At 34.1% G+C, this 17977-nt stretch overlaps 1 protein-coding gene across 1 annotated transcript in view; it reads right to left on the minus strand.

The window, feature by feature from the left end:
* Positions 1–17977, minus strand: part of LOC117338298 (large neutral amino acids transporter small subunit 1-like) — a 51243-nt gene continuing 33266 nt past the window's right edge. The window contains exons 4-12 of the mRNA XM_033899585.1: positions 16886–17011; positions 16420–16528; positions 15625–15669; positions 14706–14829; positions 14198–14301; positions 8042–8138; positions 6590–6739; positions 5973–6150; positions 1–5299 (exon numbers count right to left, since the gene is read on the minus strand). Coding sequence (XP_033755476.1) covers positions 5244–5299; positions 5973–6150; positions 6590–6739; positions 8042–8138; positions 14198–14301; positions 14706–14829; positions 15625–15669; positions 16420–16528; positions 16886–17011 — 989 coding nt within the window. The 3' untranslated portion in view covers positions 1–5243. The remainder of the gene's footprint in view (positions 5300–5972; positions 6151–6589; positions 6740–8041; positions 8139–14197; positions 14302–14705; positions 14830–15624; positions 15670–16419; positions 16529–16885; positions 17012–17977) is intronic.

Raw genomic sequence — 17977 nt, forward strand, 5'->3', positions numbered from 1 at the left:
TGAAAACTACAGTTGTTTTTATTTACAATATTTTGACACATTTCCATCTTCAGTGTTGCTAGCATCTACTACATCATGTCATGGAATGGCAAGGCTTAATGAGACACAAATCACATTAGGGGACCATTTCAAAACTAAAAAAAAAATAGCTTATCTTTTGAGATGATCCCCACTGACATTTTCAGTAAAAATAAACACATGAACAATTTGGTGGATCAGTTCCAAAGTCATCATTCTTGCATAACAGTTATAAATTTTGTGGTTGGACCATTATTAAAAAATATATCTATGAATTTTAATGCAATATTCAATTCCTTTGGACCATGCCCCTTGAATTTCAAGCACAATTAAAAATCTCAAATTTTATTTAGAAGATTACCTAAGTTCATCCAAAGAGTAGCCATACAATAAAATGTAGTGCTCAATCCTATGTTAAACTCTCTGTAATTTCTCGTGATTGTCTTGATCATTAATATGGCATTATTACACTGTAGTGTGTAGTTAAACATGTCTACAACAGATGACAAATTATACAGAATTCATTTTAGACAGGTTTCACTGCAATGCATGTATATCTGAAATATTATTTAACTTCCAGGTAGTTGCTATTTTTGTGGTTTAGGTTATCAATATGTCCTTCAACTGAATCCTTGAGGTTAACACAAATTTTAACTCAAAAGAAGGAAGTTGATTTATTCCATGCATACTTAACTGCAATAAATATGGTTGTGATACTCTATGGTACAGGTTTTTGTTGAATTAATATTAAATAGTTAATAAGCTTTGTAATATCAAAGACAACAATGAGGGAACAATACCATTACATATTTGTAAATCATTGAAATACTGTACCAACAAAATATAAGGCTTTAGAGCAGTACATACCTAAGCAAAAACATACAGACAAAATGATATCTAAATGATTCTCCGAGCTGATAAGCATAATTTCACAGGGGCCAGTCACATAATATCATATAATTTAAATAATGAATACAATTCTTGTATACTATGATCACTTTCTGACAATGTGTCTGGTCCCTGTATATCACGTACAGCAAGGGTGCAAAACAGAAAACATATATCTTAACACATGAGATTCATCAATAGGCACGAACAAAGGATAAAAAAGCGTTGTAAACATAGCTCTGCTCTCTATTTTCTTATTCTATTCTTCCATTCTCCCCTTATTCTGTTCTACCCTCCACTACATTTCCCTTATTTTATTCTTCAATCCTCCCCTTATTCTGTCGTTACCTCCTCTCTATTTCCCTTATTCTGTCATTCCCTCCTCTCTATTTCCCTTATTCTGTCCTTCCCTCCTCTATACATTTCCCTTATTCTGTCCTTCCCTCCTCTATACATTTCCCTTATTCTGTCATTCCCTCCTCTCTATTTCCCTTATTCTGTCATTCCCTCCTCTCTGTTTCCCTTATTCTGTCATTCCCTCCTCTATACATTTCCCTTATTCTGACCTTCCCTCCCTTCTATTTCCCTTTTCTATTCTTCCATCATCCCCTTATTCTGTCATTCCCTCATCTATATTTCCTTTATTCCTTCTTTCCCAAGTTCTCTCATTAACATTGTCATTTTTTTTTATTCTATCTTTTCAGATATATATTTCCCATATGTTATAAACCATAGGTTTGTTGGAATGACATTTTTCTCTAAGTTCCGTAAAACAGATTTTTTTTAAAAACTTTATGTTGGCTTTTTAAACATATTGTTTTGTTTATTTACACCTGATATAGGATCCAGTCACAAAGAACAAATGGTGATCAGTATTACAGTCACACAAAGTGAGCAATATATGCATGCATGCTCAAGGACAAATAGGTGAATCAGTACATGGTCACATAAGACAAGTATCTGGTACGTGTCATGGTATTGATGAGTTACGAGATCAAATGCAGGAAGGTTCTCCATTATCACATAATACAGGTTATTATATTAACACGTTTATCTTCACACATAATCTGTTAATCTTAACTCATAACACATGTCTTTATCTTAATTATAACACATAACATTATTATGTTTTTATCTTAAGACGTAACATATGTTTTTACCTTAAGACGTAACATGTTTTTACCTTAAGACGTAACATGTTTTTATCTTAACACATAACATGTTTTTATCTTAACACATAACACATGTTTATCTTCACACTTATGTTAATCTTAACAAATAACACATGTCTTTATCTTAACATATAACAAAATTATGTTTTTATTTTAACACATAACACATGTTATATCTAAGCATAGAATACATGTTTTATTTTAACACATAACACATGTTATATCTTAGCATAGAACACATGTTTATATTTTAACACATAACACATGTTATATCTTAGCATAGAACACATGTTATATCTTAGCATAGAACACATGTTTATATCTTAGCATAGAACACATGTTTATCTTCACATATAAAATGGAAATCTTAACAAATAACACATGTACATTGTACAAGGTTTAATTGAAAAATGTTTTACAAATACAATGTACATTGTATTGGTATATTTCACTTTTACTGTGATAACAGTTTTTTAATGTGATAACACTTCTACTCATATTGCTGTTAGGAAATTTGAAAATTAAAAGAAAACTTATTTCCCTTTTTAATGCAATATTTATATATTTATATTTATATGAAGGCATTGCATGGATAAAAATGAAATTGACGCTGCTTGCAATAAAATTTAAAATATAGGCGAAAAAGTGCATAAAAAAGTGGGCAGTACAAATATGTACATAATATAAGGGTTATATATATATAGTGTAGTGCTATCATATAACTTAACATAAAATACAAGAACAAATGTAGCAAAAATAATTCAAACGACATGAATATATTAATATATTGTAAACATAATATTACTGGTGTCATGTAGAAATTGTGGAAGAAAAGGTTCATATTGTAACAATGTCCAATTAAGTACACAAGATTATAAATCTTTAACTTTAATGGCAGTGGGATGAAATAAAAGTGTAATTATACATTGATGTGTGTTATGTGTGTCTTAATATGTCTAAATTAATGTATAATATCAAAGTAAATTATAATTGATGTTCTGGAACATGCCAGTACACAGTACAGGCACAGGGACTTGGCATTAATTCCTAGATCAAGAATTTGTTTACATATGAACCTCAGAATTGTAAATATATATGCCAATATAAGTCCCTGTGTAAGTACCAAAAGGAATGCCTTTGACAGAGGTGCTAGTAACTATTGAGATTCAAAATTATTTAACTGACATATTCTTGTATATGTTTAGTTAAGACTAATTCCAATAAATTATATTACAATATATACAGAATATGAATTCCAAGTCTACACCTGAGATAAAACCCTGGAAATGCAAATATTTTTACCTCCTCGTCATGGGAAATGTTGTTAAATATAAATAATATTCATAAGGACTAGATGTGGGATCTTTAAAATTTGGCATAAATCTCCGATGTATATTAAATCTGATGTTAATAAAATGCACACTACTTATTCCATATGTTCACAAAACGATTTTCAGATTTCAGATTTTCACTTCTGTAATGATATATGACAGAAAAAAAATTCTTGGCTGAATCCGATGTTTTAGTCATAACCAAGAAAATAAAGGTTGAATAGATATACACTTCTGTTAAATTATCCCTGAACAGATTTACCAATGGTAACGATGGAAATCATGGAAACATCACTGCTGATGAAAACTTCTTTAAGATATCTTTTCTTATATTTTGAAGTGGTGGAAAAAAAAAGTTTAGGAATGAATTTTTGCAGTCAAATCAGAAAAACATGAATATCATATTTTATATTTTATGATAAATATTTGCTGACTTAACGAACAATGTAATGATGTCACAGACATCAGTGGTATTTTTCTTTGATAATACACCGTCTTTGTAATCGCAAGATATGTGATTTAATATGATTTAATGGAGCACCAAAGGTATATGATAAAAAGAACATTACATTCATTCCCATAACATCCAAGTTAAAATCTAGGAGCTATGATATTGCTTTGTGTTCAAATTGTCATTTCCACTTGGCATTTATATTTTCCGTGAATGCCAACTGAAATAATTTCAATTCTTAAATTTAAGTAACTGTATGTGGGAAGTAGCAATGGGTTCAAACTAAATCTCACAGCTAATAAATACAGATTGATACAAGAAACATTAACGTAAACATCTCATGGTGTATCACCACATTGGCCTAGTGAAAGATGGTGTCAACAATTTAAATAATGAACAACATTTTGGTGTAGATGATACAAACATCATATCATACTCCAGCATGCACACAATCACACATACAAGCTCATGTAGCTGTTAATTTGACAAACTGTCTAAATGAGCATGATTTCACTCAACTCTTTTGAAAAAGAGCAAATACACGTACACCATTTACAAACTTAAAAATATCACACTTGATAATCTCTTGCCAACAATATCTGGATAACGTTTATCCAACCATCACCTCAGAAGCTAAAGCATGAAGCTGTAGCAGTGACGGTAGTATCAGGCTGCCTGGCATTTCTTGGCCATGAGAACATTATACAAATGTTGAAATGGTAAATCATTTTAAAATAAAAATGCATACAGATGATGTTCATATCCTCCAAGAATAATGATACACAAATAATGCAGTGGTCATTCAAATGATGATGGATGTTTTTTTTTCAGTTTTTTTTTTTCAAAATTTGAACACATAAGATTTCCGTTAAAACAAACAAGCTTATGTTAGAGTAACCATACTTTCATGAGTCATACAGGAAACAGTGTGTGACACAAATAAAGGACAAGTTGATGGTTTCACCACCATTAACATACACCTATAACAATCACAAACAAAACTTTTTTTGAAAATGTTTTGAAACTAATGAGATGTATTCATGTATTCATTCAACAAGAAAATGAATATCCCTTTAATATTTCCATTTGATATTTTTCATAATGTATTCACATGTGAATGCTACAAATGAAACCAATGATTCACAGACCAGTTTGTTGCCTGGTTTAGGTAAATCTCCCACACCAGATCTTGGGTCAGCGGTTAGACCGCAGGTTAATGGTTTGATCACAGGTCAGGGGTCAGAATGCTGGGCTGTGGTATACATGGGGCAGTAGTCCAGGTATGACAGCCTCCTCCTTTCTCAACACGGGCTTGGGACCGGCTATGGCGGAGTTGAACTATGAAAATATGATTACCACTAAAATAGGCTTGTTAGGAATAATTTAATCTTCCTGCTTGGTCACTTCGCACACCTTCTGTCCGAGCACTGTACAACTCCCTGAAAATAATTAATATAAAATCTAATAAGATCATTACGTTGGTAAGCTGTAAATTAAGGCAGAGGTAAACTTGTAATTCAGGTGAAACATGCATGCAATTTAAATATGATTTTTGGCAAAATGTTTGTTAATTAAGTAGCAACAAATGATTCCATTGACACGATAAAAGGTAGAATATAAGTTCTAGTCAAACCTCTATGACAGCAACATTACCAACCAGTACCTAATGAGAGTTTTAAGGTATATAACCACAGCCTTAGATATATAGGTTAAAAAAAGAAAAGTTATCTCCCCTTACACACTAGCACACTATGGTGAATGATTAAATTTTTGGAGAATGCCGTGGGCCTGCTTGTTTATGCAAACAAACCAGTTTATTTGTTTGTAAAGTAATATTTCAGGCGTAGATATAAATGGAATTACAGATGTTAATACAGGCCTTGAAAGTCTTTGGCAAGACTCATCTGAAAACAATACAAAATCAACAGATCCGTCCTTTTTTCATAAACACACAGTTCTAATCCAAACAGTCTAACACAGTCTAACAGATTTAAATGAAAACGCTCCTGGTAATAGTTAAGTAGCATCATCTTTTCTGTGATCACATTGGTTTTTTTTGGTTTTTTTTTTTAATTCTGAAATTAATTTTTTTCATTTGAAACATCAACTTACCGATAAAATTTGTGACAATCTTTGGTTTGCTCTTCCAAACAACACCAAGAACATAAACAGGCACTCCGGAGAGAATAATGACCACAGCCATGCCAGTGTCGTATGGTGCAGCGTACAGTGGTATCACTAACAGGAATAATACAAATACCAGGAACAGGAAGGGGATAAACAGTGGGAACTGAAATGACAAAAACAATTCTATCACATAATCGGCCTGTGATCCAGTCCTTGTCACTAGTGACATCCGGAGCATTTTTTTTTGGCTGTGCCAGTCAGAAATTGATTCTGACATCATCATATGGACAATTTAAACAACCCAGTACATCATGAATTGAAAATGGCGCAATTATATGGCTAGCTGCCTTCATTTAAATTTGTCCTCCAAATTTTTACTTGAAAATTTAAGTTTTCTTTTTCATGTTATTCAAGATCCAATATAAATATAATAATATTTCTTAATGTGTTTTTGATTGTTTAATCTCGATTAAAACAAAAATCAGAAACACATGAAACTGAAAATAAATGTAAAATCTTGTATGTAATAAATATTTCATTCATTTGAGACGTCTCTTTCCTTCATAGTTAGGCTTTTACCTTGAAGTGTAAATGGAGGTTACCTTGATCGGACGATGTCTATCGGGCTGTTTGATCCGTAAATAGATGAGATTGACAATTGACATTCCAACAGACAACCACTGAACAAAGCTCATGTAGTTGATGAGGGAAGAAACATCATCTGCTACCAGCATGACCAATGAGAGGAGGCCCTGTTAAAACACATAAGATGTTACACATGAGTGACCAGCGTCATTAATCTTGGGGATAAAAACATCAAATATTAATGACCTATGCTTCTTTGTTATCAAGTTGTCAAAATTAAACATTTTATGCAGGACAGACAGACACCACACCAAAACACAATGTGTCTTGCCTTTTAATGAGCTAAAAGCATATAAGATATTTAGTGATCCCTGACAAAGATATATCTAGAGAGAAAATTTAGAATAGTTTGATTAAAAATCTAACATTTCTTGACAGACAGACAGCCAGATATCACACCAAAACATAATGTGTTTTGCCCTTGGGTAGGTGAGCTACAACATACCAGATATTATGTATGTGTACCAGATGGGGACAGCATCGACTCCTGTGTTATTTGTATAGTAATATAACCTGTATGTAGTGGTCATACAACACCATAACATGCCATTTGTGTGTATTGAATTTCCGGTACAGTTCACTTGATGCAAGCTGGTAATTGACTGTGTGTGTTTAGGTGACACGGAAGCTCTTAAACCAGCCCATGTGTGTTTAAATCTATGTTAGTATTGATTAAAATACACAGATCTGATCAATCTGTCAAGAACAATGTCTAGAATCCACCAGCCTTGAAATTTATCTGATCAGAAATGTTTTTAATAAAAACACTAACATGGCATTTTCACAGATTTTCGCATACATCCAAAAAATGAATTCAGCCAATGAAAAATACCTTGACTGATGAAACGGATTCAGTTTTCATTACCTAGAATTGGATGGTATATTGTGTTATATATAATTCTACAATGTTAACCTAGACAAGCCACAAAAAGTGTACCTCAGGCCTATAAAATATGTCAATGGGGTCCTGACGATGGCAACTTAGTAATCAAAACCTGTCACCATAATTTATGAAACAGTAGAGACATCTGTTTATGTTAAGTAATTATATACAAGAACCCTTCATTTGATCTAAAAAGTATATCTGCACACATGTACTTTAAAGTTCTTTTAAATACAAGAAATAAATAATTTCAACTACACTCACTATCTAAAATTTCCAATAGTTTGATCTGTGCAAATGAATTTGAAGCAGCTATCAGAGTATAACCCTGTAAATAATATCAGAGAAAAATATTGGACAGGTGCTCTCATACATATAATAATATGGCAGGCGTAAACGCCTCCATAAAAAGGATAACATTAAAAACACTTGATCTGTTTCAACGTGTTTTTAATATTATTATTATTATTAGACACTGAGCTTTTGATATTTCTAGCAATATTATAAATCTCAAAGTCAAACTTACAGTGAACAACATCGCAGGCATGGGTGTGAAGCGACGATGATGTATCATGGACAGGAAATCTGGAAGGTGTCCCTCCCGTGCCCCGACAAAGAACAGCCTGTAATATAAGAAAAAAATTAGTAAAAAAAGAATCTTATATTTTTTTTAATAATGTCTCATATTGGTTATAACTGATTTCATATCATTTAAATGAATTGTATTGTATAATGAAGTTATAATTGAAAGTATTTGTTTAGTCATATTTTACTATAAAATCTTGTATACATGTATATATTATCTAAATAATGTATACCCTTGGTAATGCTCCAACTAGCCTAATGCATCCATTATACTCTCCCATATACTGTCTAATTACACATGTTACCACCACTAGGGGGCAGCACCAACATACATCAAAGTGACTGCTGTCATAGTAACCCAATGATGACAAATGGGAAATAAATTAGAGACAGCTACTACTTGGGGTGTGAACCCAGACAACCTACCATGATAATCAAAACCTGTTTTAACCCTGATCGTACATCATATTCTAGCATATGGCAGTATTTGTTTCAAAAGTGCATATAAATTGTTTTTCTGAAGTTTTTTTGTGTTTTGTCTGAAAATAATATTTTGAGTCAATATGCTATAAAAGTTTTATTAACAATGATCAAAAAATTATTGTGCAAAATATTTTCATAAAACATGAAATAACAATTTAGCTTTAACTAAAGAAACAAGGGTTTTTATGGTGCACGACATAGTTTACATGTACCTGGTCACTCTAACATACCTGACGTCTAGACATTTTAAGATATGTCATTGGTGCATGTCTTAATTAAATAGACATGTTTTTCGTAATAACACTTTACCGATGATGTAAGGGTGATCTTGAAATATAAAGGGCCAATTATACTCAGTGAGGATATGAACACTGCTAACTTACTTTGACTTAAACATAAATAATTGATTAAAAAATACAAATGTACTTAAAACACAAGTTCACTTTAAATCAGGAACAGTATAAGATAATATGTCAACTTATTTTTAATATGCAAAATATTGGTTTTGATTTTAGACAGTGTTTTCCAAATATATACAGATAACTTTTGATTTAAATGAGATATTTTATTGAAAACAATGACTATATGAATGGTGTGCCGAAATCCGATGTGTGTAGGTATCTAATATATAAGAACTGACCAGTTTCGTTATGATTGTAACACATTGATCCCACTAGTATCACACATTGATCCCACTAGTATCGCACATTGATCCCACTAGTATCACACATTGATCCCACTAGTATCACACATTGATCCCACTAGTATCACACATTGATCCCACTAGTATCACACATTGATCCCAATGTATCACACATTGATCCCACTAGGATCACACATTGATCCCATAAGTATATATATATATATATATCACACATTGAACCCACTAGGATCGCACATTGATCCCACTAGTATCACACATTGATCCCACTAGTATCACACATTGATCCCAATGTATCACACATTGATCCCACTAGGATCGCACATTGATCCCACTAGGATTGCACATTGATCCCACTAGGATCGCACATTGATCCCACTAGGATCGCACATTGATCCCACTAGTATCACACATTGATCCCACTAGTATCACACACTGATCCCACTAGTATCACACACTGATCCCACTAGTATCACACATTGATCCCACTAGTATCACACATTGATCCCACTAGTATCACAAATTGATCCCACTGTATCACACATTGATCCCACTAGTATCACACATTGATCCCACTAGTATCACATATTGATCCCAATGTATCACACATTGATCCCACTGGGATCACACATTGATCCCATTAGTATCACACATTGATCCCACTAGTATCACACATTGATCCCACTAGGATCACACATTGATCCCACTAGAATCACACATTGATCCCACTAGTATCACACATTGATCTCACTAGTATCACACATTGATCCCACTGGGATCACACATTGATCCCAATGTATCACACATTGATCCCACTAGTATCACACATTGATCCCACTAGGATCACACATTGATCCCACTGTATCACACATTGATCCCACTAGTATCACACATTGATCCCACTAGGATCACACATTGATCCCACTGTATCACACATTGATCCCACTAGTATCACACATTGATCCCACTAGTATCACACATTGATCCCAATGTATCACACATTGATCCCACTAGTATCACACATTGATCTCACTAGGATCGCACATTGATCCCACTAGGACCACACATTGATCCCAATGTATCACACATTGATCCCACTAGTATCACACATTGATCCCACTAGGATCACACATTGATCCCAATGTATCACACATTGATCCCACTAGTATCACACATTGAACCCACTAGGATCGCACATTGATCCCACTAGTATCACACATTGATCCCATAAGTATATATATATATATATATCACACATTGAACCCACTAGGATCGCACATTGATCCCACTAGTATCACACATTGATCCCACTAGTATCACACATTGATCCCAATGTATCACACATTGATCCCACTAGGATCGCACATTGATCCCACTAGGATTGCACATTGATCCCACTAGGATCGCACATTGATCCCACTAGGATCGCACATTGATCCCACTAGTATCACACATTGATCCCACTAGTATCACACACTGATCCCACTAGTATCACACACTGATCCCACTAGTATCACACATTGATCCCACTAGTATCACACATTGATCCCACTAGTATCACAAATTGATCCCACTGTATCACACATTGATCCCACTAGTATCACACATTGATCCCACTAGTATCACATATTGATCCCAATGTATCACACATTGATCCCACTGGGATCACACATTGATCCCATTAGTATCACACATTGATCCCACTAGTATCACACATTGATCCCACTGTATCACACATTGATCCCACTAGTATCACACATTGATCCCACTAGTATCACACATTGATCCCAATGTATCACACATTGATCCCACTAGTATCACACATTGATCCCACTAGTATCACACATTGATCCCAATGTATCACACATTGATCCCACTAGTATCACACATTGATCCCACTAGTATCACACATTGATCCCAATGTATCACACATTGATCCCACTAGTATCACACATTGATCCCACTAGTATCACACATTGATCCCAATGTATCACACATTGATCCCACTAGTATCACACATTGATCTCACTAGGATCGCACATTGATCCCACTAGTATCACACACTGATCCCACTAGTATCACACACTGATCCCACTAGTATCACACATTGATCCCACTAGTATCACACACTGATCCCACTAGTATCACACATTGATCCCACTAGGACCACACATTGATCCCACTAGTATCACACATTGATCCCACTAGTATCGCACATTGATCCCAATGTATCACACATTGATCCCACTAGTATCACACATTGATCCCACAAGGATCACACATTGATCCCAATGTATCACACATTGATCCCACTAGTATCACACATTGATCCCACTGGGATCACACATTGATCCCAATGTATCACACATTGATCCCACTAGTATCACACATTGATCCCACTGGGATCACACATTGATCCCAATGTATCACACATTGATCCCACTAGTATCACACATTGATCCCACTAGGACCACACATTGATCCCACTAGTATCACACATTGATCCCACTAGGATCACACATTGATCCCAATGTATCACACATTGATCTCACTAGGATCGCACATTGATCCCACTGGGATCACACATTGATCCCAATGTATCACACATTGATCCCACTAGTATCACACATTGAACCCACTAGGATCGCACATTGATCCCACTAGGATCGCACATTGATCCCACTAGTATCACACATTGATCCCACTAGTATCACACATTGATCCCAATGTATCACACATTGATCCCACTAGGATCGCACATTGATCTCACTAGGATCGCACATTGATCCCAATGTATCACACATTGATCCCACTAGTATCACACATTGATCCCACTAGTATCACACATTGATCCCACTAGGATCGCACATTGATCCCACTAGTATCACACATTGATCCCACTAGTATCACACATTGATCCCACTAGTATCACACATTGATCCCACTAGGATCGCACATTGATCCCACTAGTATCACACATTGATCCCACTAGTATCACACATTGATCCCACTAGTATCACACATTGATCCCAATGTATCACACATTGATCCCACTAGTATCACACATTGATCCCACTAGTATCACACATTGATCCCACTAGGATCACACATTGATCCCAATGTATCACACATTGATCCCACTAGTATCACACATTGATCCCACTGGGATCACACATTGATCCCAATGTATCACACATTGATCCCACTAGCATCACACATTGATCCCACTGGGATCACACATTAATCCCACTAGTATCACACATTGATCCCACAAGGATCGCACATTGATCTCACTAGGATCACACATTGATCCCATAAGTATATATATATATATATCACACATTGATCCCACTAGTATCACACATTGATCCCACTGGGATCACACATTAATCCCACTAGTATCACACATTGATCCCACTAGGACCGCACATTGATCTCACTAGGATCAGACATTGATCCCATAAGTATATATATATATATCACACATTGATCCCACTAGTATCACACATTGATCCCACTAGGATCACACATTGATCCCACTAAGATCACACATTGATCCCACTAGTATCACACATTGATCCCACTAGGATCCGGATCACACATTGATCCCACTGGGGGATCAATCAAAGGGTAATGATTCATTCCCAGTCAATGTTTTCGATATATCTATTTTTGGAAATCTGCATAATATATTAAATCCAAACCCATTACAACCCTATACGTTGGGAAATTTATAAATATTCTTTGAGTTTAATATTTTTCTTTATGTTAGACATGAATGATATCAATAAAATAATTCAATACATACATTTATGAACTATATGCTAGGTAATACTCACACAAAAAGTCAGTGTTTAGGTATGATTGAATACATCAATATCAGTTATTCTATTAGCTATTGCGAATGTTTTTTTGACAGGATAGCCAGAAAGTTTTAAAAGTCTACAGACCACAGTCAAAGTATCTATGGTTGACAGGTTTAATATCTTTCCATAAGGATGAAATTTCCTTAATAGACAAAACATTTTAAAACAAAGCATTAGTAATACACTTTACAAATACTTTGCTTAATTCCTGTTTTCTAATTGAACATAGGACTAATATATCTGAAAACATTCTTCTCAGAAGATTGAAGATTAAGAGAGTGAGTGACCAAAACTAAATATATTCTAAAACAAACTTTGTCCAGGCAGGCCCATGAGACATGTGACATAGCAGATGCAGTGGGACACACAGGTCCTCAGTCCTCACGTTGATAAGGGTTTATTTTTGCTTTGTAGTTAGGAGGCGTGCAGTTCAGACATGACAAATTCATTAAGATTGTACAGGAAATGTACAGCTACAACTAACTGCACATTAACATGTTAGATCTATAACGCACACAGGCATCAAAGCTTTTGAGTTACTTGAGAGTTCATTTTTGAGACGAACATCCATATAATATAGGTACATTTTATAGTTAGTTAGGTTCGTCTTCCGCCTGAAATGTGGGGCGATGACATGAACAGCATGTCACAGAAACAGTTTGATGTTACTAAATGTTAGCTTGATTAAGATTGATGTTCTTTATATCCAAGTCCCACTGCCAAAACCATCACATCAGCACCATTCTCATTACACGTACAAATCCCTAGCTGGCGTCGGTTTTTTATGTACTAATTGAAGCAATGTCTAACTGCACTAATTAAAAGACCCAAGATCCTTTTAGTACTACATTAAAGTTCATCAAAGACATTACCTTTTTAGATTAAATTATTCTCTGTAGCTCGGAGACATCATATTCTATATTTTTCCTTTCTATATATTTAAGACAATGTACACCTAACTGACTTCCTCAGGTAGGCAACAGATATCATGATTGTCCACAGCATCATTATCACTACAATGTACATACAGGTATACTGATACTATACTGTATACAGGAAACACAGCGTACACGTGTAGGTGACTTACCTTCCTGATGTGAAGAGTAGACCATTCACACCTCCAAATGTGGAGAGGGATACAAAAACTGGTACAATCCATGCCATCACACTGAATACTTTGTATCCAAATGTCTACAACATAAAGGAAAAAATGGTCAAAGTGTGGAAAATTGATAACCATCATTGTTAACATTGGGAAAGGCCAATTTTCCATTATCCTTTAGGAGGTTTCTAGAGAAAAAAAACAAGAAATTCTATGCATATAGCTAGGTGCTTGAGAAAATTTTACTTATTATATAGAACTTCTTGAATTAAATCACTTCTTTTGGTGACACCTGTTTCACAAACCTGGAGTCATGGGATTGGATAGACATATTACTGGAGTATCCTATCAAAATTATAAAGATGTCTTAAATATTTCTAAGAAAGTCGATCACTGGCAAATGGGAAAAGCATTGTTGTTGCATTATCATTTACTTTATAAAATAACACCAGTTTGTTTAATTTTACATAAATTAAGACAAAAATGTACACACCACAGCGACAGCATTTGAGTTCAACATCTCGTATGGCGAAATGATGGTGAGGTAGGCGATATTAGTCAGGATGTACACTGCTGTTACTATGGGGATGGAGATGTAGATAGCCCTGGGCAGGTTTCTAGAATAAACAAAAAACAATTACATCCTAAACTAAAATATTCTTATTCATTTGATAGGCTGGTAATGCCATGTGTTTCTATCAGACATAAACTTTGTGCTTTTGATTTCTGTATTTTTTCTGCAATACACATATATTGGTAAAGGAAACTGCTGTTGAAACAAAAGACAAAATCTATTACAAAACATAAGATTATGATTTCTTATATTAACTGATATCAATCCTTCTCTAACTACAATGTTTTGTCTATAATCCATACAAACTAAAACTAAAAAACTATTTATTTGCAAACATCTGTCGGATTCATCATAAACTCTAGATCTAGATCTTCTGATATTGATTTTCCCCTTGACATTGTATTTGGCTGTGTTTGTGAATATGTATGTTAATAATTGCAGGTAGATAAATTCTTCAACTTTACATTATATAGAGTTGATGTTATAAATGTATAGGTTCCTGGAATACAGTTCAATGATTTGTTAAAATGCTAATGAAATTAAATTTATGTTGATTTCTTTAAAATCATTTGAATGAAAATTGTATATTTTTACATATATATATATATATATTTGCAACTCCCAGTCTTTCAAATCTAAAGAAATCCACCTTTAATGAAATTTTAAACAAGTTTCATAGATCTTATTTCATTTGCTGTTATGTACATAAACCCTACACCATGCGACTACTAAATAAAAAAAAAGAAGTAAATTTATGTAAATACAAACTTGAAACTCCCCATTACTAATACAACACTCTCTAGGTGTTTATAGTTTGAATAATTCAATGGATGCTTACTTGAAAGGATCGATCATTTCTTCTGTGACAAAATTCAGGAAATTCCTATCAAAATGAAAAAGAACAAAATATGATAAATCAAGATAAATTGTTTTTATTTTGTTTCATGATATTAGTAATACGAAGTGTTATATCTATAAATCAGATTTATTTCACTGTTTAACCATTTTTTTTACAGTGTTTATAATTAGCCATTCTTGGAATGACAGTGACTGTACCCTGTAAAATAACAGCAGTGTAGAATGTATACTGTGTAACATTTGACAGCTAGAGCTCATACTCTTTTGACTAGGTAATAGAAAACATTAAATATACTGAGATTGATTATTGTCATACATTCAGATTGTATGAAGACCTGACTTGAATAGTTTAACATAAGAAGACATTGCAGACGATAGAATTCTCTGGATACTTATCAGAAAAGTATTTACAGATTCATGGCAATATGGATTAAAATGAAGTTGGTAAAGCAAGAACGTCAAAATGATCTATCATAGTAATAGTGACCTCATTTTGACCCTAAAAGAGGGGATGACTATTACCATGTGTAATAATTTTCACAACAATCAGACTGAAATTAATTTGGTAGAGAAAATTCTATCTATAGTAACAGTGACCTCATTTTTGACCAATGGTGGTTGATACATTAACTCCTATGAGGGGATGACTTTTACTTTGTGTATTTATCTTAACGATTATCATATGAAACTAAATTTGGAAGAGAAATGATCAATAATCTATTTATAGTAACAGTGACCTCATTTTATACCCATCAGCCATGTACTCAATACTTACCATCCAGCATAAGCAAACAGTCCATTGTACAAAGCCAGGGATATTCCAGAAATATCTCCACCCTTCCCTGTGCTTGACTCCCAGGGATTCTCAAAGTATTCCGTCTCACCTGTAACGAAAGGTCATTATATATTTAATTAGTTACAACAGCAGTTCTTGATTTTACAAGTTAACAGCACAATTATCAAAATGCCTATCAAGCTTCAAAATGAGGAAAATGAGGATTTGGAAAATTAACTTTTGATATCTGATGTTTACAGTTTTGCTTTTTTTCTTTCTTTCTTCTGTAGTTCATTGTGTAAGATATGAGCAAACAAGTGGTGAAGCATTTAGGTATATGTCCGTCATTTTAATAAAGACTTGGGATATGGATCATGGATCTATCATTGATTTTACAGTATTATAGAAACTGTGATTGAAGGAGATTTTTATTTTGTCATTTAATGGTGTTGACAGAGTTACCTACCTTGTCCAATAAGAACAAAACCCGTGATGATTATGATGATAAGGGACAAAATCTTTGCGACTGTAAATATGTCCTGTATCCTAGTGGCAGCTCTAACGCTGTACACATTTACAAATGTCAAAATACCTGCAAAAGTAAAAAAGAATATATGAATGTGAAAATAGTTTTGTAAAATACATCAAACTGTATTATTATACCTTATGTTTATAACAGTGCCTGTGATTAGCCGAAACGCATCACGTGGAAGGGGGATAAAACATCATATCTCCCTGAGGCGCGTGAGCCAGGGAGATAAATATCATATCTCCCTGGACCGTGTGCCCCCATGGCGACCCCCACATTCTGTTGCGAGGAGTTGTCTCCCTTCCAGTTATTTACAAAAGGCAGATCAACAGAAACGCAAACGTTTTCGTGCAGTCGAGGAAGCAGAAATAGATAAAATTCTGCAAAACAAGATTGCTCAGAACACGAAAATATCAACAAATGTACACGCCAACTGTTTCCAAGAGTTTCTAAAAGAAACTGTCAATAACACCTTGACTTGGAATCGTATCAATTGAGCAACCAGGATCACAGGGGTTTGTGATAAAAATGATATTTCATATCTTCAGTTTATTTTTGAGTATCATCATTACTGATATAATAAACAATATAATAAACGGTATAATAAACAATTTGTGGCCCTGGATGCATATTAATGCCCTCAAAGTTTGTGATGGACAGCTGAAGTCAAACCACAATACATTGCGATATATTTTATATACTATCAGCTCATTTGGTAGAATTATGTCAAAGTCTGCCTATAAATAAGTATGTACAACCATATCGTACTACACAAATATAACTGGTAAAATTTCACCAAAGTTCCTACAAGCAAGGCTGGATTTTTTTTAACCTTGGCCATCGAAGGGAAGGGGAGAAGGGTAGGTCATGGCAAAATCCTTCATATCAGTGTAACATAATATTTCTTAATGTTTTCTCAAAAAAGAGATACATTTTCTGGGTTGGATCCCAAACCCCTCTATTATAGAATGGGAATATGAAACTGTAATTATCAACTGAAGACAAAAAAGAAAACTGTCTTTCATTCAG

The sequence above is a fragment of the Pecten maximus genome, chromosome 11 (genome assembly GCF_902652985.1).
Source record: "Pecten maximus chromosome 11, xPecMax1.1, whole genome shotgun sequence".
Taxonomy (NCBI): Eukaryota; Metazoa; Mollusca; class Bivalvia; order Pectinida; family Pectinidae; genus Pecten; species Pecten maximus.